At 42.5% G+C, this 26564-nt stretch overlaps 3 protein-coding genes and 1 long non-coding RNA gene across 8 annotated transcripts; 2 read left to right on the plus strand and 2 right to left on the minus strand.

Annotated features, from left to right (window-relative positions):
- Positions 1–120: 120 nt before the first annotated feature.
- ocrl (OCRL inositol polyphosphate-5-phosphatase) lies at positions 121–14244 on the minus strand. 4 transcript variants are annotated; one of them, XM_076046640.1, is made up of 23 exons: positions 13101–14243; positions 11365–11456; positions 10899–10937; positions 10386–10499; positions 9607–9774; positions 9204–9450; positions 8907–9080; positions 8712–8813; positions 8495–8609; positions 8200–8316; positions 7636–7817; positions 7309–7420; positions 6876–6985; positions 6368–6503; positions 6134–6244; positions 5876–6041; positions 5474–5709; positions 4827–4850; positions 3304–3423; positions 3112–3196; positions 2876–3003; positions 2684–2795; positions 121–2222 (listed from the first exon to the last, which is right to left on the minus strand). In XM_076046640.1, exons 1-23 carry the CDS (start codon positions 13235–13237, stop codon positions 2098–2100), a joined length of 2952 nt encoding a protein of 983 aa, XP_075902755.1. In that variant the 5' UTR covers positions 13238–14243; the 3' UTR covers positions 121–2097. The 4 variants fall into 4 exon arrangements, with proteins under 4 accessions (XP_075902755.1, XP_075902753.1, XP_075902754.1 ...); XM_076046638.1 differs by having other exon boundaries at positions 9580–9774; XM_076046639.1 differs by lacking the exon at positions 4827–4850 and having other exon boundaries at positions 9580–9774; positions 13101–14242.
- A 295-nt stretch (positions 14245–14539) lies between these two features.
- Positions 14540–19464, minus strand: LOC142901908 (protein eva-1 homolog C). 2 transcript variants are annotated; one of them, XM_076046642.1, is made up of 8 exons: positions 19339–19464; positions 17893–18098; positions 17658–17781; positions 16879–17031; positions 16550–16693; positions 16382–16453; positions 16218–16298; positions 14540–15588 (listed from the first exon to the last, which is right to left on the minus strand). In XM_076046642.1, exons 1-8 carry the CDS (start codon positions 19415–19417, stop codon positions 15215–15217), a joined length of 1233 nt encoding a protein of 410 aa, XP_075902757.1. In that variant the 5' UTR covers positions 19418–19464; the 3' UTR covers positions 14540–15214. The 2 variants fall into 2 exon arrangements, with proteins under 2 accessions (XP_075902757.1, XP_075902758.1); XM_076046643.1 differs by lacking the exon at positions 16218–16298.
- On the plus strand, positions 19388–21842 carry LOC142901912 (uncharacterized). Its single transcript, XR_012929009.1, has 3 exons — positions 19388–19504; positions 20071–20179; positions 21629–21842. It is a non-coding gene; the product is annotated as an uncharacterized LOC142901912 (long non-coding RNA).
- A 795-nt stretch (positions 21843–22637) lies between these two features.
- On the plus strand, positions 22638–26469 carry clic2 (chloride intracellular channel 2). Its single transcript, XM_076046645.1, has 6 exons — positions 22638–22936; positions 24136–24245; positions 24772–24897; positions 25004–25104; positions 25394–25575; positions 25876–26469. The coding sequence occupies exons 1-6, from the start codon at positions 22883–22885 to the stop codon at positions 26032–26034; spliced, it is 732 nt and encodes a 243-aa protein (XP_075902760.1). The 5' UTR covers positions 22638–22882; the 3' UTR covers positions 26035–26469.
- Positions 26470–26564: the final 95 nt, after the last annotated feature.

A 26564-nucleotide genomic window follows, 5' to 3' on the forward strand; every position in this document is an offset into this window, starting at 1 on the left:
ACCTGCGGACTGGCGGACTAAGTATAGCGTGAAAATATCCTGGTAAAGATTTCACATGTACTTGAAGTTTGATCAGCCCATGTGCTGTTTCCCCAAGAAGATGACGACAACGAGACAAGAACAGCTCTATACAGATTTATTTCAGTTAAATAAATAAAAAAAAGAACACCTAAATTCTTACAGCTGAAATAGGTGAGAGGAGAGTGTTTTCTTGTGTACCTTTAAGATGTACCGCAATTGGCTTTTTGTATTTTAGGAACAGATTGCAACAGAAGTAAAAACAGGGGGACACACACACACAATGAAACCATTCAAATACACGTAGATACAGCTACAGAAGACAGGACTTAAAAAAAAAAATCAAAAGATTATACAAAGTCTGTTTTCGAAATGAATGTTTGTTTTCTACAGAGAGAAAAAAAAAATATTATATATATATATATATATATATATAAATACATATGTTTTTGTTTGTAGTTACTCTCCCAAATATGGTTGTCGGGACATTTTGTACCCAAAGACATATTTTGCAGTGTTAAGTTCATAAAAGGCAAACAAAAGAAATTAGCGTAATGAAGGCAATACGGTGGCGATAAAACGTACATCAGCTTCAGCCTGGCCGCTATTTTGCACGAGCACTTTGATTGTCAGTGTTGTCACACTGCTTCAAAACATGATGCTTCCAACATTCCAGGAGACGCTGAGAGACAGAAACGATAATCTGATGTGAGGGAAACGCTTTGGATTTTAAAAGAAGCTGCCTGTTAAAGGCAGCAGCAAAGGTTCTTAAATTAGGGACCGTGTTTCTTGTTTGTTTTGCAGCAAGAATTTTAGCAAACAAACTGTGCAAATGCAAAACATGACAGGCGAACCAAAAGGCTGCTGCCGACTACGAATAGATTCACCCAGAAACTGTTTAAAAAGGGGGAGGGGTGCTGCTGATCTGTGTTTTTATGTAGACCACAAAAGCTGAGTCACCACATCAGCCCTAGAAGGCAAGAAAAATACATAGTTTAAGATGTGGCATAAGTGAGGAAAAGGGTTTTGTAAACGAATAAACAGACATTTAAGAAGTACCACTTGAACAACAAGCATGACACACTGCAGAGACCATTGCACACTTGCACCACCGGAACGGAAACGACAGCCACACACCCAGCAGGAACGGTCACTATTTACAAGACTTAAGACGTGCACGAGCGCGAGCGCAGAGGGAGTCTCCTCCCTCGGCTGGCTCAGAGGAGGAAGTGGAAGAGTGTTACCAGACTTGTTTTGCCACTGAGGGAGGAACTGGCAAAACGAGATGAGTGGCTCACGGCTGAAGTTCAACACACACGAAAGAAAAAAATAGCACAACATTCGTGTTCTCTTACTTGGTGACGGAAACAAGCAATGGATGTGTTTTCCACTGAAATATATCACAACCAATGCCCGACTTGAAATAAATGTTGCATTTGTAGGAAAAAAAAAACATTATAAATAACAGGCTAAATGCGAATTGTGTGGTAATGCTCGCAAACATCCTGGCATTGCTCCTTCCATTAAAATGCTGCAAAATTTATGATTGTCAAGATTAAGATTAATCTGAAGCTTTAATATTTATACAGATTTCAGCCTTCGTCCACATTTAATCTACCTAACGATTAGAACCGAGTACTCTTTTTGCTTTTCCTAAACCTCAGTAATTGTTTTCCTTTAGTGTAGTCATGTCTTTCACATAACGATCGATTGAAACGTAGTGTTTTTATACTTGTATCCCACTCAGAAGTCCAGAAGTATTTTGGCATGAGCTCCAACAGTAGCGTAGGTCCTCTCAGGTCCAGGACAACATCAGTCTGAACGCTGCAGGACCTTTACATTATCGTCACAAAGTGCAAAAGGCGTTGTATCAAACGTCTCCCAAGTGCTTCCAAATGAGGCCTTAGTGTGAGTCGACCGAAGACGCGACACTTCCGAAAGTCTTTCTCCGACATGGTTTGTGAACAGCAGGATGCATTGCAGTGGTTCGGGTTCTCCGATGGATGAATAGCGAGCGGGTCGTGTTGCACAGGGGACCAACGGGTCAAATACCGTGAGTGAGAGAAACCTCCGCCTCAGTTACTCCTCGTCTCCTGCCATGAGGAACCCCAGGATGAAGTCGCTGGCCTTCTGCCGGTCATGTGGCGTCTGCTTGCCCACCATGTTCGGGGGAGGCCTGATGAGAAGGCTGGCAAAGAGTGTGGCTACAACAGAAAAAGAAAATAAAGAAGGTTAACAATGGTAGTTGATGGATTCGAACAGAAGACAAAGATTAGTTTTTAATCCATTTTAAAAATTCCTATGTTATCAATAATTTTCCCATTTCGGATCTTTGTTGCCACATCTTTATTTTTTTTTCATCTCTGATTTAATTATCAGAAACTCTGGATCTTCAGAAGACAACTTAGTGAGCCTTGTGTTTACAACTTGTAGTGTTCCGCTAAAACTGATGTTTTCTATTAAGACAGATACATTAAGGCGACGGCAAGGAAGTCTGAGCTGTCACTAACTATGTGACGCAGCAGTGTCCTTTGTGACATCACAAAGGGCTGTTTTCCTACACGTTTAAACACTTTTTTCTGAGAAGTAAAATAAGCATAGGCCATCGCGGATGGACCCGTTTCATTTTCGAGGAGTCCACAGGAGTGATTGATGTGGTTCGTACCTATCAGGTTGGCAGTCAGGTTGTTGTTGTGCGAGTGCTTCAGGAGCTCCTTCAGGAAGGCCATGAGATAACGAAACACATTGCGGTGGGCCCGGGGCAGCTGGGAGATGAGCTGTCAGTAGGAGGAAATAATAACACATGAGCAAAGGGAGGTTCACACGTGGAGTCTAATGAAGCGAGTCAAAACAGCACCTGTTTGCAGAGGCGGCTGTCGTGGGAGCAGTCGAGGCAACGGTGGTAGAGCTCGTAGCAGAGGACGGGCTCAGGCAGGGCCTCCAGGAAGATCAGCAGCACCTCAGCGACAGAGTGGTTGCAACCAGCTGCAGGGAGCACGTTAGGGAAGAGCACCAACTAGGTTTTAGACATGTCGACATTACAAGTGAGACTCCTTCAGTGGCCCATGTCCAGGGCTTCATGAACAAGGATACCAAGTGTTTCTGGGATGCTGGTGTCCAGACAGTCGATGATGTTTTGCAGCTCCTCCTGCAGTCCTGGCGTCTGGAACAAGTCCTCCTGGAGACACAGGAGATTAAAAAAAAATACATACATAATTCTAATAATACATGCTTTTGAAATCAAACTTTTTACGAGCGAGAATTTGCTGGTTCAAACCCTCCTACCTGATCACAGGATTTGGTGAAGAGGTGATTGACAAGGATCCACACCTCCTTGGGGATCTTCAGAGGCTTGTCCTCATTGTCTGATCCATCCACCATCAGAAAGTTCACCTTTGTCTTTTCCTGATGACATTAAATGCATTGGAAGTTTTACATTGACACACTGGAGCCCAGGTGCTAGATTATTTTCCGACCTACTGTTTTTAATTTTTCTTGCCCTTCCCCCCATAAACATGATGCACAAGAACGATTAGACATCTCATCTATTAACACAGCAGAAATGAAGGGCTTGAAGGCAGGATTATCTCTGGGTTGTGACAACCTAAAGAAGAAAGACTTGGCTGTCACATAATTTTGTCTCTGCATATAAATCTAGAGTCACATGAGATGTCCAAAAATAACCACTGCTTAATAAGCCCACACAGATGAATGTAGGGGAAAGCGAGGCTATGAGCTGCCGCATTGAGCTGAATTGCAGCACTAACAGGTTTCTCTGGAAAACGTTTCATGCATGGTGAGTTTATACCACAAACCTCAACATAAGTAAACAATGAAAAGGCAACAGGTCCTACCTTGAACTTTAGATTGATGTACAACTCCTCACTGTGAAACCACTGTTAACCATATTCATTCACATCGACCTATTTTACAGTCAACTGATTATTTTTCACACTGCTAAATTTGACCTAGCCATGTACGTAGCCTTTTCTTTTTATTTTTTTGCATGCTTCTAGTTTTTTTGTGCACTATGTGCAGTCTTGAGGGTTGAATGGAGCTCTGTTACGAACACGTAATTTCCCTCGGGATTAATAAAGTATTCTGATTCTGATTCTGATGTAGATTTGAACAAAAGCTAAGTACAAAGCACTTGGTTTAAGGCACTTGCTTGAGCTTAGCCGAATGCTCTCACACTTCCAGTAGTGAGCTTTCATCAGGTATATGATCTCATGTGCGGTGAGGTTACTTGCTGGGGAAATAAAACAACGACACCATAGTGACCTTATCAGTACCCTCACACTGTTTGCGTTGCTTGTAATAAACCAGGAGACTGAAAGGCGGCTGACAAACAAACTCAGTTTATGAGCAGACTGGCGTAAGTTCTCCAACCTCCAACATGGACTGTTAGCGGTCTACGACTTTGTTATTATATATAAATATATATGTATATCTTTTTCTAACAAAATCGAAGTTGTTAAAAGCACCAGTACGCCACTGCATAATAACGGGCAAGATCAAAACAAAGGAGCAGCAAATGTTGCAGTTTAAAACAAAAATGTTTTATCATGGCGTCCCTTTAGAGTCTCTTCTCCACATAATGAGCTACAGCTAAGAGGCATTTAGCTCAGAAAAAACTGCCTTTCCACAGTCACTTTGACTGTTCAAGTAACCTAACATGACAGAAGCGAGCAATACTGAAGGGCGTGGAAAATCAAGGGTCAATAAAGCGCCATAAAGCGCCATTAAGCTGAAGGAATATTGACTCTGCTTTAACCAACTGCTGGTCCGTATCGCTGTGAATGTTTTACCTTTTCCATGTAGCTGTCCTCTCCCTGAGCAAGGAGTCAGCCCGCAACCACAGTGAAGAGTTGGAAAGGAATGATCAAGGCAAGGAGAAGCGATGGAGGGAAACAAAAGAAGACAGTGGACAGAGGTGGTGGCATCAACACAGAAATAGAGAAGCAGCGTAAACAGTCACCATCTAGAACAAGAGGCCAGTGGGAAAATGTGGTAGCTTAAATTAGGGAAAATTTACAAGACAACTGATTTCTGAGAGCACTACATCCACAGCTAAGACAGAACAGGAGCAAGTCAAAAATAGCCAGATGGAAACAGCCAGTGGTGAACGTGTTAAAACTGAAGACGTCTATTTATGTCAGTGCCTAATATGGTCCTGACCCGAGTCAGTTCCTGCTTTATTTAGGAGCTCCTTCCATTATATTCTATTACTTCCTTGTTCGTTTGGTCCTGCTTGGCCAAAAATAGACTTGTTTGAATGCATCCCCACTGTGAGTAAACAAGCTCACGTGTGCCAGTTTAGATGTGGAGAATAAAGGCAGCGATGTGATTACCAAAGATCAGCAGGTTTACGTTTCTCAGGGGAGACTAATCTCTGGAAAATAGGCGGACTGCTCCTGTCACTTTGCTTGCGCCGTGCTTTCTCAAGCTCTCTCACCAAGTCGATGAGTTTGGTAATGGGGATCTCTCTGATGGGCTTCTTCATGCGGCACAGGGTGTCCAGTGACGTGCCAAAGCAGCTGGGCAGGTAGTTTCCAGAGATGGTGATGAAGTAGTCCTTGCCACGGTCCAGATGCAGCACCAAGATGTCTTCTATGGAGTCCTCTGCAGAGTTCAACAGCGTGACCGAGTCCTTACTCACGTACACCTCCAGATAAATCTCCAGTGTTTCATCTGTTTGGGACCAAAGAGGAAACTTTGAGGGAAACTTTCTGAGAGACTCCAGAGAGAAACTGTGGTGTTACTGGCTCTTCTATTCTATTCTACAGTATAGTTAAGACTAGAAGTTTTTTTTTTAAAGATGTGTCTCGCCAGGATCATCAAATATAAAGGGACTCACTTGGTTCTAAGAATCCATCACTTGGCTCGGCACGGAGCCAAGACTTGCAGTAATGCACGTCGTTCAGTTTGGGGATGAAGGCAAAGTGACAAGGGACCTGTCCGTCATTTTTGATCAGGAAGCGTTCCTTCTGGAGCTGCCGGAATTTCACATTCTCAAACGCAAACTGTCGGACAGAAAAACAAGAGAAAAGTTAAAAGTCGGAGTGGAGAATATTGTGGCAGCCATTCCATTGGAGTGCGTGTTAAAAGGCCGCACCTCTCGTCTGCTCAATGACACAGATGGAAGGAAATCGTTCTCCATCCTGTCCATGGCACGAACTATATCCTCAAACACCCTTTTGTGGCGCTCCGCATTGACCACCTTGACCTGTTCGGCAACCATAAGCTTCCGATTAATAAATGCTTTTCAATAATAAAGCAGCAGTCTGAGGAAATAAAACGCATCAACCTTGATGAAGCTATTTTGATAAAAGCGTTAATTCAATTATACCCCAACAGTGAAGAGGGAGCTGACAGGCTTGTGGTCGCTGGTCTGCAGCTGCATGTGACTCCTGTATTTGAGCTGGTTGACATTATTTCCTCTCCAAAGGATTCTGTCACACCAGGCAGGCACGCGGCACTTCCCACTGCAGAAATGAGAAAAATTTTCGCAGGGCAACTGAGACACCCGTCACACATTAACACAGCCGTGCTGACTGTAAGAGTTGGTGGAGGCTAATGACGAGGCTGCGGAAGGTTTCCGCTGCTGCAAAAGCCAAACTGGAATTCAGAAGTGTTGCTGCGAAGACGCTGAGGATTTTAACAGCTGGAATTTTCCCATGTTAAAATGGACTTTGAACTTTTAACGTTGACAATGAGCTACAAATCAAGGTTTGCAGATTTGAAGGAATTTAATGGGGGAGTTCATACAGTTTCAAGTTTCTATGATGATAATGGCTCCAGTCATGACTATTGTGGAAATATTGTTTACCATGGAAAAATGTATGTAACATTTTTACCTTGAATCCCATTGGTCTGTTTTGGGGTCATACTTGTACGTGGGATCAAAGGTGATCTCTCCCTCCATGAAGTCTGCGAAGGCTTTGTTTGTCTGCCTCTGGATGTTTAGCTAAGAAACGACAAGTGGCAACATTTTATTATTTGTTTTTTGAAAGAGCTTAGACAGAATTAACAGAGCGTGTGTGAAGACGGAACAGCAAAACAGCTCACTGTAAAGAATTTGTTTTATGAAAATATACAACAAAGGAAATTATGAAAATTTACAAAAACTACAAAAAAACGCAGCAGGCATGTTTAATGAAGCAGAAAAGTGAGAGTTAGTGCTTATGTGGAAGTGAAAGACTAAAAAGAAAAAAATACTTAATCTGTAAGGTTGCCTTGAAAAAAAGTTGTTCGGGTTGGCGACCAATAGTTCAGTTTGGCGTCTCGTACCTGATCAACCTCCTGAAGTTTTTTCAGCTCCCGCCGGACAATGTGCTGTTTCACCTCAGCAGCATCGTACATGAACAGTCGATAGTTTAAATCCCCGAGCCAGATGACAACACTGAAACACAGCGAGACGACATGCTGAGACAAAAGAATTACCGCACGAGGAGAGACTGCACGTCACGTATTTATCTAGGCATTTTATATATTCTTAAAGCAAAATCACACCTTGGACCGGCCCCTGATATGAATAGTGCTCATTAATAGCAAATCTCAAACACAAGCTATTTGAATTTTAGTAGATTTATCTCCACAAAGGATTGAGCTACTCACTCGTGCTTGACAATACTGAGTGGAGGGTGGTCCAGTAGGTGGAAGGTCATGCGGGCACATATGTCCTTATAGTCCTGGTTGCGGCGCTCAAAGTCTTCAACGTGCGCAGCCAGGTGAGAGTTGACGATGCAGAAGCTGGTGTTGTGGAAAACAAACCTCACTGCGACGCCTCCTTTGTTCCCCTGCAAGAAAATAAAAATCCAAATAAAAATTCAAGGATGCTATTGCTATGAGTAAATACCAAAATGAGGCCAACAATCACATTGAAAAACGAATGCCCTGAGTCAAAGCCGAGAGCTATTTTGACTCAATAGAAGAACTCAAAAAAAAGGACATCTCTGCAGACTGTTCGTTTTGCTAACAAGTGCTCTCTAGGCAACCACCTTCCCATGCGACCCAGAAACAGCTCTCTATCTGCCATCTCTGTGGCTTTCTTTTTCCTTTTCCCATAATGGAAGAGGTTAAAATGCAACAAAGAGCCATAAACAAGACCGGGTGGGGTGTATTTTGGCTGAATGGAAAAAAAACTGTGTTTTGATGGAGTTGATGTCAGCTGATACAAACCATTTTTCCCATGATGCCAGTTCCCACATGTTCTGCAGCCACTTCTTTGATGAAATTCTTCAGAGACTTTTTGACATAGACCACCAGCATCATGCCAACGAGCCGAATGATGCGAACCTGACAACAGAAAAAATGAAGAAAAAAAAATAGGTAAACACCAAAGTATGGGATTATTAACATTCAGGTTGTTTGCGATGCTCTCGCCGTGAAAATGCAGAAAAACGAAAAATACAGAATCAGCGTTTGAAGCCATTTTGATCAGAGCCCTGTGAGGAGGTTTTCTCTGCAAACTCACCCTCTTGTATTTGGCTTTTTGGTGGAGGCTCTTCTCCACAGCCTCCACCCACAGCTGCTCCTTGGACGAGTCCATGTAGAAGAACGCTTCAGTGCTCAGGTCCAGTTCTTGAAAGCTAGAGTTACATCGACAAGCAACACCGTGTTAGACAGTCACTGTGAAAGCAAGAGGAGCGTCAGTAAGTAAAGAAAGAGAAGCACTACAGAGTCAAACGGACCCGATGGCATAAAGGTCTGGAGGATCCACGTCAGGGCAGAGCCACGGCGTCAGTTGGCTGTCTGGAGACTGGCCATTCACATTCCATGTGCCAGTGAAAAACCTAAACACCAAAGGAAAAACCCGCAGCATTAGTTTGAAACTGTTCAAATCTGTTGACGTGTCAAGAAAAGTTGGAAAGAAAACTTCTCCCTACTTAAAAGTCTCAATGTCCACATATTCATTCTCCTTCTTCCCCAGGCGGTGCTTGATGAGGTATTCTCTTTGTCCCGCCTGGCTGGAGAACATCGCCTGTCTCATGGTTTTGGAAGTGGGGCTTTCGCACCAAGACGGCGGCCTGTCCACGCCGCCAAACCCCGCCACGAAACTACTGCAATGGAAAGGACTTGTTATCTAACACCGTCTACATCGATGGCACAAGAAGTATTTCATATGAATTTTTTTTCTGATCTTTTTTGGGGGTGGGGGTATCTGTGCTAAAATGTGAACTTACTCGGGTTTGGAGCTGGATGTGAAAGAGTTGGCCGGCAAGGACACAACCCTCTCTTTGGGGATCGGTGGCGGAGGAGCTTGAGGATTGGATGAAATATAGGAGGCTTTGCGAGGAGGCAGAGGCGGGACAGGAGGAGGCTCCCTGGAGGCCACTATCCGATTCTGATTATTCTTCTTCTCTTCCACTTTGAGAGTGTGGTTGAAGTTGTCCTCAAAGCCAAAGTCTGAGGCAAGTGTTTGGGCTGAATCTTTAGAGGATGACGGTTGAAAGGCAGAGAGGAAAAAAAAAAAAAAAAACATCAGACAATTCAGTCAAAGCCTTGCTGTGCTGATTAGTACAGTACAGTGTGGTTTCCCAAACAGTATCCACAAGGTACCTGTGAAACTGCGGTTTGATGACATACTGTTGTTGAAGTTCGGAAGCAGAGCGCTGGCAGTTTTGGCCGGGTTGACTCCAGAATTAACGGCGTTAGTGTTCCTGTTTGCTCGCTGAGGGGGGATGGGGACCGGACCTCTGAAGGCTGCTGGTGAGATGGGCTCCATTGCTCTGGGTTGTGCACGTTTTGAATGGACTGCAAACAATTAAGTTTATTGTTAAAGAAAAAACAGCCTCTCCACATCTCACTTTAAGGGATTGGGGAGGTTTATGCCCTTTCAGGCCTTCTCTCTGACCCTTTCCACAGGAAATATGAAGAGACTGGAATGAGCTGTCGCAACAAAAGGAAGTAGATAGTACCATTTTTCAAGAGTCAAGCTGACACGTTTCCTGCACTTCTACTTATGACTAGAAGATAGACCAGTCAGTTCTGCTGTAAAGGCTATAAAAAAAAAAAATACTCTAGATATTAAATGTACCTGGATAGCTAATATGCTAACACACACACACACACACACACACACACACACACACACACACACACACACACACACACACACACACACACACACACACACACACACACACACACACATTTCTTGTATTGCTTAAAAAAAACACACAGACTACATTTCATTCCATAACATGGCAGCAAAATGATGGACGTTCTTTAGGACATCACTTTTCAAACACAATAATAAAAGGACAGGAAGTAAGCAATCCAATCCGGGCCCGTGTGAATAAACCTTAAGTGAGTCACTAAATATTTAAGCAGCCTCACTGCCCAGATAGATGATAGAATCTTACCTTGATCCTGAACGCTGTTCACTTGGGTAAGGAAAGTCTGAGTGCGATCGTCATCCTGCAGTTCCAATACAAGCTCGGGAGCTTTTTCTCCTTTGATTCGCAAGCGAACGCAGGCTTAAGAGGGAAAGGCACGCACACGCACGGGCACACACAGACGGACACACGCACGCGCGCGCACACACAGAGGGAGAATCAGGATGACTTTGGACTTTTTACAAACTCACATCTACAAACACAAAGCCGAGCAATATAACACTGACACAATTTGACATTCTTGCGGAGAGCCATGGGAACTCATGATCAGCATCAGCTGCCAAATAAGGGCGCTCTGCGTTTAGCTAAAGGCATGCCTTAGAATTGTAGTATAGCTGGTAGGGGCCAAGTAGGAAGACTGCTTTTGTTCCCACAATAACACTATGTCCCTCTGGCATAGTCGAAAAGTGCAAACAACACATTTTCTTTCAATCTGCACGGAAACAAAATAAGAGAATAGGAGATGCCAAAGCTACTTACAATCTGCTGAGAAGTTAATGAGGAGGGCCTCTTCAGCTTCTGAAAGGAAAGCATAAAACCAATGAAGCAAATCACCTTGAATGCTTGTGTCTGTGTCATATAAATAACTTCTATGTAAGATCTATAAATCTTCTGCTATTCAAGGTGTTTTATTTTTCCTTTGGCTATCCTGCACAACCACAGGTGTTTCCTCAACTTTTTAAAGGGGTTTGACACCATGTTGTGCTTTGCCAACCGAGTAAAGTGGCGTATTTCTGTCGTCAACAGGTCCTATTTTGTCTTGACAACAGTATGAGCTTCACAGCATTTTCAATGAGGTGTGAAATTAACCTTACAACACGGGGTTATCATTTTGAGGAAACAGTGACAGCAAACTTAAAAAGATGCCGCATCTCGCAGCTGCAATAGTCTGCAACTGTTGACTATGTCTGGATAAAACTTGATTATTAAAAAAAGGGTTACATACCTCGCAAGATTTCAAACTTTCTGTTGATGGGTATGGACAGCTGAGCCACAGGAGAAGACACGACAGCATCAGGGGTGGCCAGAACACACAGTCTGTTTGGGGACAAGCAAAGATTCACACCCAATTTAAGTGTCGGTGTTCAGGGCAACACAGAAACTTCACAAAATTTTTCTGCAGCAAAAACACATTCTCAGCATTCATAAAGCCGTGCTCCAAGGATTAAAATGGTTTCATGCAGGGCACACGGGACAAAAACATTTCAGATGCATCGCGGGAGTTATATGCAGCGCTGGGAACTGAATGCAAAGTGTGGTCAGTCTCATTTGCAATGCAGATACAGTTTAATGGAGCCACAAGGACAAGGAAACGATGTACAAACAATCTCCACAAAATAACTACTGTAGCAGGCCAGAGCACAAGCTCTAGAACTAAGCCCCAACTAATTGCACAACTGAAGTTTTTAGTATTTAGTCAGGCCATTTCTTCCCCCTTCTAACAATGGATGACTAACTTCCAAGGTCAAAGCTGCATGCTGGGCGCTGCCTGCGTTTCCCCTTCACTTCACACCAAGACTGATAACAAGCCAAAGAGTGGAAAATGATTCAGCGCTGCTGGACAGTGTATCACAGGCACTTGAAGGGTCCTGAATCAGCAACGGTTCAGCCGATGTCAAAAGCAGCACGGCACTCGACGACGGCAAAAACGCTTCTCACGAGATGAGACGACGGCTTGATCAATGCCACGCTGATGTGGACGTGACACTGTGATCAGCGGCGCAGTGTCCGTTCCCGGTATAGACATGTTCCTGTCACTTGCTGAGGCCTAATATTACACTTCATGTCATTTGAATATAGCAGATAACTTTTTTTGACGCATTACTAGCCAAGCGTTAAACAAACTGTGAGTTCTGCAAAAACAAAAAGGGTTTAACACATTAAAAAAAAAAAAAAAAAGACAGCAGAGTGGTCTAAATAAAACAATTTCATTTAAAAAAAATTCACAAATTGCTGTGACTCCTCGAGACTACACCTCACATCTTTCTTGCACCACCTGCAACTGTGCAACTTCAAGGTCAATTCCAGAAATGTGCCCAATGTTTACCCTTACAGCAGCACCTACGTTTTGCAACTCTTCCCCCTCCCATTTCTCCTGTCAGAGCCAAGCTATGTGTGCATTGTGCAGTCAGCTGAGAGAGGAGCTTTTCTGCCCATGTGAGTCTCATTACGCCGCCGACCCAAGTGAAGGAATTCTGGATAACGCTGTATAAGCTCGCAGCTGATAGGTGTGATTTTCCTCTTGCCCGCAAACCAACAACGTGCAACAAACACAGGCAAAACAAGCACCCACTGTGATCTACGACAGGATGCCGCTTCATTTAAAACAAATACTGGAGCTTTCCAGAGTTTAGAATCCTGTAAATAAAATCCAGAGATTGCACTCTCTTGGAAGGAAGAATCACTCTCTCTTTATTACACCGTTGTGCCCCAAGCTTGTTAAAAAAAAAACAACAACCCTTTTGACCACAATGATTCATGGGTTGTTGACGTGCTAAAAGCTATATTTAACAATACGCCAAAGCAATTGTCAACTTTCAGGCATCAACCATCACATTTGACTGCATTGCATTTAACAATCCGAGCGCTGCTTTGTAACAAAACATGATTTGGCTTTCTTTGTTCATCCGCTGTCTAACAAGAAGCAGAGGTATTCCAGTCATCAGGTGTTCTGATACTTACATAAACTCTCCATTGCGCTCAATTAGTGAGAGCAGCCTGGGCTGCTTCTGGGCACCCACCAGCTCCTGCCCTCTGACAGTGTGAGCATGACAATCAAGGATTTTTTTCTTTTTCTTTTTTCTGACCGTGGAGGACATCACAAGAACATAAACGCGCGGACATCACAAGAACTTGCTGTTGTTATTATTAGTAGGGGGTAGCAGCAGGATAGTGCCTTGCTTTCAATACAAGCCTGTGAGAAAGAATTTATGTGTGCTTGTATTGAAAGTTGTGTTAAAAGAGCCATGCTTGTTTTTGGAAAAGGGATGCAAATTGCAACGTGGAAAAAAAATAGCACGTTAATAGCGCACATTAAAGCAGAGAAGTCTTAAAGTGAAGGGAGTTTTACAGACAGGTTAAGACTGAATGACGCAAATTATAATGTTAGCTTGGATGAAATACAAAAAAAAAAACTTAACATATTTTGAAAGACCATCTTGAGAATATAGTTCTTGACTACCCCACTATATCCTCCTAATGTCTTTAAATGTAAGCCCGTTTGCAAACCCGAACCGACGTTCCCAGACAGAATAGTTTCAGTGGAGCAAGCTAGCCAGCTGCAGCGAGCTACCGCAAGCTCAAGTCATCGCCGTCAGACTGTGGTAATTCAATTCAACAAAGGATATTGTCAAGCACTCCTCGCCACTTAAGGCCAAAGAACCATCCATTCTTACCAATGACGACTTAAAAAGCGGTTTAGCACTGGCCCGCCACTTTCGACAGGATCCAACTCCCGCAACACGAGCAGAGAAAGTTAAATCCCCACCCGGCGCCACGGCCTTCCGGGCTGACAGCTGTTCGGCGCGTTAAGGCTAACGCTACTAGCTTCTTAGCCAGATGTTGATGTTGTTGTTATTGTTGTTGATGATCCAGCTGCCGCCGTTGAGTGACAGTCACAAATGTTCAGCAAAACCGAGGAGGAGACATATCCGAGTGAGTGTGTCCCATTGCGCCCCCGAACCCTGAACTATCCGGCTTCTTTTAAGGTCCAGCAAGCGATGCGGTCAGGCTACATGCCTGGTAGTTTCGGGTTAGCCCGCTTGCTCAAGGGTTGCTCTGCCACACGGAAGACGTCCCTCCTCCCTCCTCCCTCCTCTTCTTTTTCGTCTAACGAATGTTCAGCAGCGTGTACGAGGGCAGGCGTAATGCTGCCCTCCTCCGAACAGGATGTTCTTTTTCTATTGACAGGCTTTAGCCTTTGGCAAATTGGTTTACAAGCGCACTACTGACATCCAACGGATTGGAGTTGGCAACGCAATAAAAAGAATTGCGGACGGGGAGGCCACAAACGTAGACACGCGTTAATTTTTTTTCCATCTTTTTGAATAGATTAAATGATCCATTGCTATATAGTTATGTATTGTGAATCAGTTGTTAGTTGTCAATAAAACATAGACAACTTGGATGCAGGTAATATTTATTATAATTTTTTTATTATAATTATTATCATTATAGGTATCTGAAATGACTTTTTACATCACAGCAGATCAAACAGAATTCGGTGTTGTGTTATATTTTACAGATGATATTACTGTATGTACATTTATATTACAGAAAAATATGTGTAAAAATAATTAGAATTTGTCAAGTCAAATAAGATAACGTGTGTGGTGTATCTAATCGATTACTCGGTGTTCGACTGTTTTTGACTGCAGCACTCAAGGTGTGCTGTGATTGATTACTCTTCAGTTATTGTGACGTTTACCTGCCAAAAAAGATCACAGCCTCGACTCCTTGTGTATTATTTAATAACATTACCGTAGATACCCACAGTCCGGACTAAGTCAGACATAACACATAACATAAAGCCACAACAATGTATTTTTTATTTTTATTTTTTTTAAATTGTTATTGTGTTTGCTATTGGTTTTTGAACGGTAATGTCTTTGTAAAATGTACTAAAAAAAAAAATTCCAAAATGTAAAGGCCTAAGCTGGAACAGTTACAGCTAATCTGGTGTCTCATTCAGACAAGCTGTCTGTTTCAAATGTGATGTCTGATAACCAAAGAAGTTTGACAATATGGCCAGATACTTAAAATGTACACATGGGCATTCTAATGTCCTCGTGTAGCCCTTATGGCATTTTGTGAATGGCGTAAGGGCTGGAATCTCCATGTGCCCAAATGTCTCCATTGGGCACGTCTCTCGTCCGCACAGCTTCACGTTCCACCAACTCTACCACCAGCGTTGAAGGAGTGAGGCCTTCCGATTTGCGGTAGGACTGCGTGAGCTGACGGAAGGATGACGTGTCCGAGATGTCGTCGTCAAACAAGTCCTCGATGAGTCCCTTGCGGCGTCTGCGCGAAGCTCTCAGTTCGTTGTTAAGATCCGAAACGAGCTCTTTCACGTCCCTCACCACAGTCGAGCGTATCCCAAACAGACACAGGAGGAAAACCAGACCAGCACAGATGCCAGAGACAAAGTAGAGAGCCACTTTTTCTGGAAGGCCTGGAAGGGAGAGATGCTAAAAAATTAGGCTAATCGTATTTAAAATACCTACTTTTATTTTACCGTGCAATGTTATAAAAATTTGTGGTGTGACGAAGACCTGTAATAATCGTTTAGCCCTCAAAGGTCGTGCACCACACAATGACAATATTTGTCTCCAGTCCATGAAATTGACTCCCACAAAATGAGAAAAGTCACACAAATTGTGTGCTAAAACACTGCTCTGTGTGATGTCATGTTTGCTCTTTGTGAGGCATCATTGCCTTCATGATGCCTCACTGATACCTCTCATAGGACATCCCAGTCAGGTGTTAGTCCCGGCCTGGAACAACATCATGACCGACTTGTATTTTTTTCCTTCCAGACATGTGGAAATTACAACAAAGTGTCCGTGTTAGCAGCCATAGGACTGGGTTTCATTGCGGAAGCCGGTGAACAAAAGCGCTGATCGTGCGTTTTTTTCGCAGATTAATTGCATTTTTTTTAAGTGTATAAGCGAGGCTGCCTCACTGAAGAAGGAAGAAAAATAAAGATTTGAAACTAGGTAACAACAACAAGGGGCTTTTGCACATTGTTGAGAAACGTACATGCAACCCCAGCCCGTGTTTCACAGGCTTCATTGCACATACCCAGTATTTTGTCAATGATCTCCAGACAGTTGGTAAAGAGCACGTTTTGATGCCTGTAGGTGGGGCCAGTGTACCATCCACCTGCAGGCGAGAGGATGGGGTCTGAGCTCAGACATCTGCCACATGCAGCTGAACCTTGAGGATTCTCTGCACTTTGTTCTCACCGTGCGTGTAGTCAGAGATCATGAACGGATCCGTTGACCCTCGGCCCACATCTTCCAAGAGGTACCGGGGCACTGCGGAGAAAATGAGAGTGACTTTTTTTTGTTTTTTTTTGTTTTTTTAATCACCAGTCAACCATATCTGCATTTTGCATGTGGTTTGTCTTGTACCACAAGTGAAGGAGACCCGCAGGTGTTTCCTGGTGCCGGGGAAGCACGGGTCCCCAAAGGTTTGGGTATCTGCCAGGACTGAACAGTTTGTGCGGCCGTGACACCTGCGAGACACTTTCCTCAAAGCTGAGGGTGACAAACACTCTGCAAAGCAACACAAAAAAATGAGTTTTAGTCAAAAGCTGTTCCAAGTTTAAAATCCCGCTCTGTAGTTCTGTCAGACAGTAACCCTTAATCTGGGGATTTCACCCATAAGGCAAAGACGGCCATTTTGGAGTGCTGTAGCTATGTGCTGCTGATGTTTTGGATATTTGGATCTTGTTACACACCCATGTCGACATGTGATCCAGGCTCCTGAGGACAGTAAGGGCTGCCGTGAAGCAGATGTCCAAATGTGGCCGAGTAGATTGTGAGGACGGTTTCATTTTTGCACGTCAGCTTCAGCCGCTCATTTTCACACACCAGCCTTGTACGGTGGTGCTCTAAAAAAAAAACACAAAAAAAACACAGCTAACAAAAAATATGTTGCCAGCAATATAAGAAATGAAACTGTTTAATCAGATTATTTTCTTGTGATGAACCAATACTTGTGCGTGCTTTTCAACAAGTTCCCTGCTACATTCCAATGACTTACTATGCTGTCTATATTATTGTATCAGTGGTGTCTTTGTCACTGTATACTTTGTCTTTTCTATGAAATGAAACCATTTTCTATGATGGATCAGAACCAAGTGTTACACACAAAATGACATGAACATCAACTCCATCATCTGTAGCAGTAAAATACTTTTCATCAATTGTTAAACTATTCTAATTCACTAAAATAAACAATTTTTGAAGGTTACTTGTATCTTATCCTCAAGGGAAGAAGTCAGAAGGGAATAAGGAAGAATGTCAGGAAGAAGTAAAAAACATGTGGCCACCCATGATGGGAATAACCCAGTAGTGAACTGTTTATAATCACTCACCTAAATATGACAAATAGATGTGTTTGGTTACTTTGAATTGTGAGGCAAACAGTACTGAGCAAGTAAGCAAGCAAGGAAGATGGTTTATTTTTGCACTGCAGTGACTATTTTCACCAATCTTCACAACCTGAGCAGCATACCCGGTCTGCACTTGTAGGCAACAAGAAGGTACTTGGTGGTGAGAGGACAAGGGTCCTGTCCAAACACAGGACTGAAGACAGGGATGTGGCAAGAGCGACGGTCCTGACACTCTGAGAGAACTTTCTGTCACAGTGGAAAAAACACATTTGGATGATGAGGCATAATTTGTGAAAGAGCCACAATAATTAAGTTGTGTCATTTTGTTGTTTTTTTTTTAACTTTGGCTCTGCGTACCTCAACAGCAACAGGAGAAGCGCATTCTATGTCCTCTTCTGCAGTTTGGTTGGAGTTTGCTGCGGGGCACAGATGCTGGTTTGGGACCCGTCGTCCGTAGAAGGCTGACAGGACAGACACTGACGTCTTGGAGGGACACTCGATAGTGAGTGTGTCTCCTTCACAGGCGTGGGCTGTGTGGTTCTTCAGGATGTTGAGCAGATAGGCTGCAAGAGATTGTGGGATGGCACAACTTCAATCTTCCATTCATGGTGGAGTTGACAGGAACATACAGTAACGGATGAATAGAACAAAACCGCCGCTAATCATATCTAATCAAATCTCATATCAAATGATATTACATCATGTGTCAAATGCTACTCTAGCTTGTCAAATAAATTGTACTGAAGAAGATTAGATTAGATTAGATTAAGATCACAATGTTCATAAACCCCAAGACTTTATTTGCCCAAATCTTCTGCTGATCAAGTTTAGAACTTCTTTACAAACTCCAAGGAGGAACATTTTGGTGAAAACATACCGGACACATCCAGACAATGTACACTCTTTAAAATGTATGCTTTGTGCTTCTTTCTGCCATTGGAAAAACACATTTTCGTCAATCAAATGGTTCCTAATTTAATACTTATTAAAAAAAAAAAAAAAAAGAATCCAAAATAAATATTAAATACTGTTTGAAAATGTTTAATTTTTTTGTTCAATAGTGTGGATTTTTTTTTATTTTATTATTTCAATATCATTTTAAAAGTTCACTTCTCAAACTACTGGATAACTTTGTTATGGTCAGTGTTTTAATAAAACAGAAAATTATATTTTGGGGTATTATTTTTTTCTCACCTTTGATGACGTCATAATTGCCATCTTAGTATTAAACATTGGAGTTTGGCCCCTGCTGACACTGGGTGTAGCTCGGCAAGACAATATTTGGACTATGACCACATATGTAAATATGACTCAACATAATGCAGTCAGTCAAGTGAAACGTCCCCTCCCAGTTGTTTCCTGTTGGTGGGGCCACATGCGTGGCGTGCGTGCGTGCGTGCGTGCGTGCGTGTGTGTGATTCTGTACCAGGCACTCACTCAACAATGAACTATTTAGGGGCACCACAAGAATGGAAATATCTCCTGAGGTCAAACACGGAGACAGAGAGCAATGTTCGCAACGTGTAAAGAACTTTTGGTTCTGCCTAGAGTTGGAGCCCACAGTGATAGTTTTTCATCCATTTTATATGATTATCAAATACCAAACAGCTGAATTTCTTTTTATTTATCGTTTGGGAGTATCGCCCATGTCCTCCACCCTCATTATATTAGTATGAAATGCACCAGATGTTCTGCAGGCTGCAGGCTGTGCAGGAAAGAATCTGTGATAAATTATCACTCACCCTTGTTCAATTATTGAATAACTGGCCCCTTAAAAAAAGACCAACAAAAAAAAAAACTTACTTGACAAATCAGGAGCTGAACGTGTTGTGTGGATCTTCAGAGCCAAAGAAAGCAGGAAGACGAGGCAGAAGAACCCCATGGTGCTGTCATCATGCAGATCCTGCCGGACAGAACCCAGGGTTTCGTTGAGAATGGGTCGTTGGGCTTGGGACAGCAGGGGAGAGCGGTCAGTAGGTCAATGAGGCCATTGTACTTCCGAGAAACAGCCTGCTCTCTCTGGCAATAAAACACACACACACACACACAGAGTTAACAGATAAGCTTGAGTGTTGGTTTGGCTCTGCTTGGGATGATTTGTACAGCTCAGATAGCAAGCAGATGCAAAAATCTATTCCTGCAGATATAATGTTGGTTGCCTACCCAGCACCCTCTTATTGTAAAATGCTTTTTCAGTCTGGACAGGTACTTGTCATCCAGTCCTTCGTCAAGCAAATCATGCACAATGTGACAATGACACACATGAACGAATCATCAAATAAAAGAAAAAATATATGTTGAAGCGATCTTTTAAGATTTAAAAACATTAAATCAAAGTCTTGGGGGGTGCAGTGGTGCAATCAAATCATGCGCTGATTTTTCTGAATGAGCTTTTATCTGCGTCTTGCCAGGAAAACAGAATGAGCGTCAATGTTTAAGTGCGTAATGGCAAAAATCACGCTGCATTGTCTTTTGTTGTGCGTTGCCACAGCGAGGGCCCTGTGCAGGAAGATAAGGTCTCTTTCTTTCCCTCAGGAGGTCACTTCCAGCCATCGTGCACATCCAGGGAAGTCGTGTTTATCCGTCTGCTTGATAAGAGCCATCAAATCTTTTCGCTGGTGGTAAAGGAAGAGGAAGATCATCGGTCAGTTGTGTGTTTCCACCACAGCCCATTTTTTTTTTTTTTTTTTTTTTTTCCAGGAATACTCAGGAAATCACCTCCCACTACCCAGCCGCAGTCTTTTGGTTTCAATTTACAATAAGAGCTGCGATTCTGCCCTTAATTTCCTTTGAACACATCCTTTTTCTTTCAAAAGCCTGAGTGACTGCAAGTTGCCATGCTGACCAAATGTAGACACAAACAAAGACACACACATACACACACAATGCACCCAAGTGATTCACCAGCCATGTCAGCGATAGAAATCGTAACGTTGATGTCTTGGGTTCATGATTACAACAGCCTCAACAAACACTCTGCCCACAGCAGAGGAGTGGATGCCATACCTGCATCTGCTAGAAGCAGAGGACCATGTTTTTAATCTTGTACCACCCTCCCATCTCACGTTCCAGCGAAATTCCAGTAACCTCCCCAAAGTGTCAGCGAGGTGACTGACTGTTCCTCTCAGCTGTTTATTCTGGCTGAAGAGCTGCAGCAGCATGGGGAGAGAGAGAGATTATTTTTCTGGCATTTGGAAAGTATCTGAAAATGTATCCCTCGCTGAGTACATGTTTTTTGTTTAAAGGTTTGATGTTAGATCAATATGATTAGTTATCCAAACAACTATAAAGATCTCTTAAAAAAACAAAAAAAAAAAACAATAACGATTGAATTAACTACCATTCAATTCCTGCATGTTTGGAAGGGGACAAAAACAGGGTCTCAGAGGAGGAAGCAAATACCCGGTCAGTGGAAGCATCTCTTTATCTGTGACATCACCAAGGGCAATTTCACAAAAGAAGTAAAGAGTGGTGGTATTTTATTAGTGTTTTATGAGTTCAGTGACAGTGTAGAAATATTTTGAGAACTAAAGCCGTCAATTTGGCTCAATGAGCCATTTCAGAAAAATGTCCAATTCCTCCTCCCTGCCCTGTTTCTGTTGCATTTCCTGGGATGTCCCAAGTTTTAAACTTCCGGGATTTGTTTGGAATTTGAATGTGATGGACTTGTTTTACGTGGCACGGAGCCACATAGAACAAAGTTCTTGGGTTAAGGCCCTGTATCTTTTCTCTGGAACTGTCTTATGGTGTGTTGCATAATACTGCTGATGTTATTTTTTTCTTTTAGAGAAGTGCTCACCGCAGCATGTGGCTTCAGTCATACTAAGTTCCTATGATTGCTGTAATGACACCATAGAACAATAAACGAATACAGAAGCACACCTTGAGGCACATGACTGTTTTTTCAGTCATGCATTATCATTTTCTAAGACACTTACTACAATGACACAATTTACTGGAAATAAAACTACTCTGTCTTCAGAGAGGAACAGAGACAGGATTTTTTTTTTTTGCACACAGTTGTATTTGAATTGCAAAACCAGCCACAAATGAAAGTAACCATCTCTTGATCTTCTCTTTTCTTCATGTCCAGAACAAAACCGGCCTTCCCCTCAACAAGCCGCATGCTTTCACAATTTAACTTTGCCCCTAGAGTGTTACATCTTGTTTTCAGACTTTCGCCAGTTGCACCATAATAGTTGTTCTTGTAAATGAGAAGAGTGAAAAACACTATTAAACATGTAATTTCTGTGATGTTTCTTTTATTGGCAGTACAATTTGGCAATTGTTGACAGCATAATTCCTGTTAGGAGTCATTTTTTGATATCCAATGGTCATATACCCAAAAAATAACCAAAATTGCCTTATTTGGCGAATGAAAAGAGTCTCACATATAAGAGTAAGTTAAACAATAAACAAGTTTGATCTGCAACACTGGCAGTGACGCATCAGCAACAGTAATCTTTAAGTGGCAATGTCACAAGTTAGTAATATAAATGTGGGGTAAACTAGGAGTTCAGCTACCACTAAGTATAGTATAACTATTAATCTGCCTTTTGACACGGCTATGAAGATGTGAGAAATGGAATTCCCAGGAACATGAAGGGACTTTTCCACATGAAAAAAAAACTCTTTAATGACTTTGATCTACAACATAAGAAGCTGGTGCAAGGCTGTAGCCTATAAATGGCAGCGAAGTTAGAAGGCCTTCTTTAACTAAAAACAAAAATTGACTTCAGTTGATAATAATTCACTAAAAGGTAAGCAGTGCCCAATATTATTATTTTCTTATTATTATTCTTATTATTCTTATTCTTATTATTCTTATTCTTATTCTTATTCTTATTATTATTATTATTCTTATTATTATTATTAGGTATGCCACTTCCTGATACAATGCCTCACGTGTTTCCTCTTCTCAGTATCTTCTCTTTTATTACATGAGCGAACAAACTAATCATTCATCTGACTGTGACACACATACAAACACGAGTTTATCAGTTGCGCCAAGAAGAGTATCCTGCTATTTTAAGCTCTCAAGAGTTTGTTCATGAGTATATAAGTGCTGTTCTCCGCCCATTTCTCTAGGTCCTCCCCTCCTCTCTCTGGCTTGTCAAGACTTTCAGAAGAGCAGAACTCCAGCCTGCGGAGACAGCACAAACAGCCCACAGAGGTGTTACACTTTTTATCCTGACATTCACAACTGCAGCTTGGAACCACTTTCAAAGCTGCTATTGTCTCGGATTTTCTGGGACAGAACACATCGGAGCACTGACTAGAGGAGCAGCAGGCTCTAGCTGGTGCAACATCTTGGACTTTAAACTAACTAAACACTTCTTGGGGCAGCATGGCACTTAGGCAGAGCTCTGAGAGAGAGCCAACTATCGAGTTGTTTATCAAGGTGAGTCATTTCTTTTTATTGCTTAAATAACTTAGAAATAGATTAAATAATCTAAACACTGAATATGCAGCCACACGGAGTCAGTCTGTTTTCAAATTGGCTATTTTAAAATAAGGTTGCAACCGCCCCAAAAAAAGTGACAGCATCAATCAGAGGACAACTATAGCACACGCTACAGAAGCCCCAAAGTGTTTGTGTGTCCTCAGAGGGTCACAGCGCACTTTTATCGCCGCAGTCAGACCGCACACAGACGGTCTAACTTATCATCACGCACACAGATGGAAAACAAGCAGTGTGCAGGGAAGCTGGCCCCCCGAGCCTGAACCAGAGACACACCCATCCCACACACACGCTCACATTCACTCCCGCTGCCCCTTTAACTCCTCCTGCATGTGACCTCATATCAGAGGTCCTTCAGAGACTTTTTGTTTACTGCAAATGCCGCCAGGGCTGAGACACCGCGTCTTTGGATATTAAAAAGAATAAGGTTAGCCTATGTAAAACACGACCAATAGTACACAGGGTTGGTTAGCTCTTCATTTGGTCTAATTATCCCCACAGTGATCCAGTCCTGCTGCTCACATCCTATCAAGACAAGACTCTTTTATCAGTGGGTAGAAACAACAAATGACAATTTTTAATGTATAATTAAGTTAGGTGAGCTTGTGCGCGTGGTGCGTACAGAATGGGGAAGCAGCTCCTTGAGCTCGGTCTTAAAGACAAAGCAGCAAAGCAGAACGTTTAGAAGAGCCAACAAACTGTTCCTTGGTAGCAGTCGCTAAGGGCTCCATTCATCACTGTAACGTGTACTACTTCATTAAAACACGGGATAAACTTGTGACCTCTGCTGAAATCTGTGGTATTTCATCAGAAGGGGAGAGCGTTACACAATGATGTCTTAACTTTGCGCAAGAAAGTCAAATCAACGTAACATATGAGAGAATTAATACGTGAAACTCTGGTCGGCTTTTCGAAGGTCCAAACGAAAGATGACAGCAAACGCTTGCATCCGTAACAGCCTGCAATTCCACTTGATGTGGAAAATGCCTGAGGCTATAATCTCTGACTGGGACACGCCTCTCACCCCTGAAATCACTTGTTTGCCATGTAGGGAGTGGACCAGATATTGCCATTGCCACAGGAAAAGAATGTGTTTGGCCATGAGAGATAGTATAGATGACGCTCCGTCTTTTTTTCAGGCTGGACACGACGGTGAGAACGTGGGCAACTGTCCCTTTTGCCAGAGGCTCTTCATGGTTCTGTGGCTGAAAGGAGTCAAGTTCACTGTGACCACCGTCGACATGAGGAAGTAGGTGTCCCCCCTCTGCTACAATCGCTTCCTGAGCATCTGGTGGAAGGGAACTTTCTCACAGAAACTCTATTAACGAGTGAAACGAGGCAGCCTTTGAGAGGTTTCTTTCAGTAATCCAAGCCATTTTGCACTGACGCCTATCAAAAGGTGCGCTGCGCCTGTAGCAGGTCAGAGGGAGGAGTGTGTACAAAGAGCTCAGTGTGGCCTTCAAACAAACACCTCCTTTTAATTGAGTATCTTTTCGCCCTTTCTCAGGGTCATTACTGGGGAGCAAATAAGATCAGGAAACTTTGAAGGAGGCACATAATTGAATGATTCAGAATGTACACACACACACACACACACAACAAGCCCTTCAACTGGCAACCACTCCCAGGGCAGTGTTTCCATAACTGGACCAGTAGGCAGCGATGAAATTGCTAACCAGATGTGCTTTCATGATGCAACAAACCCATTTTTATTGATGAGAAAAAAGTTGACCCAAATGGAATAACTAAGTCAGTGGTTTCCTCCCCATCTCCAGGAAGCCGGATGAGCTCAAAGACCTCGCTCCTGGGACAAACCCACCTTTCCTCCTCTACAACGGCATCCTCAAGACAGACTTCATCAAAATCGAGGAGTTTCTCGAACAAACGCTGGCCCCGCCCAGGTTATTGTTTCTCTCATGTAGTGTTTATGGCCGGCGTCATGGTGGTGGTGCTCGTCTCCGAACAACCACTCCCACCCGTCTTCAACCTTTCTTCTGTCTCCTGCAGGTATCCTCATCTCAGCCCCATCAACAAGGAGTCGTTTGACGTGGGCGCTGACATTTTTGCAAAGTTCTCTGCATTCATCAAGAACAGCCCAAATAACTCCTGTGAGTTGTTGTTGTTTTCTTTTTCTTTTTTTTACTCTCTATACTTAATATTCTCATTTCCACTCATCTTCCCCACAAAAATATCCACTAAAATATAATTTGCGTAATTCAAAGTGGAGCTGACTGAAGTCAAGTCATTTTTAACCTGTGCTCTTTTATTATTTTAAATCATTGATGTTTTACTGCACACAGCTACCATTATCACCCACAGGTTCTGTGACAGAGTAAACACTCAAACCTGTTGCTGAGTTTACAGATATACAACTTATCTATCTCTTTATTCAATCAGACCAAGAGAAAAGTCTGCTGCGGGAGTTCAAGCGTCTGGATGACTACCTGAATTCCCCGCTGCCAGAGGAGATTGACCACAACTCCCAAGACACCATCGCCGTCTCCAGCAGGAAATTCCTGGACGGAGATAATCTCACCTTAGCCGACTGCAACCTGCTGCCCAAGCTGCACGTCATCAGGGTGAGTTTGTTTTTGTTTTTTTGTTTTTCAACCAGTTCCGTGTTGCATCTTTTATATGTTATTGGTTATTTTAACTGGTTTGTATTACTGGCAGGAATGAAAATTTAAAATTTGAGTTTGAGTCCATCTAAAATGGGCTCTTTATTCCACTGTTTGTTCATTGTCAAAGACCATAATGCCAAGTGACGCATCAAAATAGATATTTTAACAGTTACAAGCCTTAAAGTATTAAATTTGTCCTGAATTCACTGGACTTCTTAATTTATCTTGTGTTTCATCTTTTTCTTCTAATCACCTCAGATTGCTTCCAAGAAGTACTGCAACTTTGACATCCCAACCCAGTTTACAGGCGTGCAGAGATACATTCAGAATGCCAACGAGAGGGAAGAATTCAGACAGACGTGTCCAGCTGACATTGAAGTTGAAAAGGCTTATTTTGGTGTGGCCAACAAAAGATAAAATAATCGTTGAGGATTTTCATGTCCTCCAAGTCTTGTTTTGAACCAGCTTAAACACCTGTAGAGGGCGCTAAAACCTACAATAACACACTGAGGTGGCACATCACTGACCTTCTCTTATCAGCAGAAAATTTAACATGTTGCATTTCTTTGTATTGATTTCTCATTAGAATGTCTCAGACCAATGGTTGGCATGTGCCACATAAAAAGGCCAAATGTACAATTCACTGTTTATCATGTTGTTCATAGTGTAAATATTTTTTTTTATGATCAACCACCCCATTTAAGTATTCTTTTTGTTCGGGTGTGCATCAGCTTCTTAACAAAACTTTCTAACAAAATATGCAATAGTGCTGCTGTCTCTTATCCAGTATCAATTCATTTAGATAAGATTGGCGTGCGTTTCTGTCACAGTAATAATAAAAAACAACAATACTTTGGCAATCTTGTTTGTATGAAAATCACAAGTCATCTTGAAATCTCATCACCACCAAAATCAGGGGACAGTTCTGAATGTTCCAGTTTATTTCG

The sequence above is a fragment of the Nelusetta ayraudi genome, unplaced genomic scaffold, assembly GCF_046127955.1.
Source record: "Nelusetta ayraudi isolate G7.1 ecotype Tasmania unplaced genomic scaffold, CSIRO-AGI_Nayr_v1 ptg000090l, whole genome shotgun sequence".
NCBI classification, from domain to species: Eukaryota; Metazoa; Chordata; class Actinopteri; order Tetraodontiformes; family Monacanthidae; genus Nelusetta; species Nelusetta ayraudi.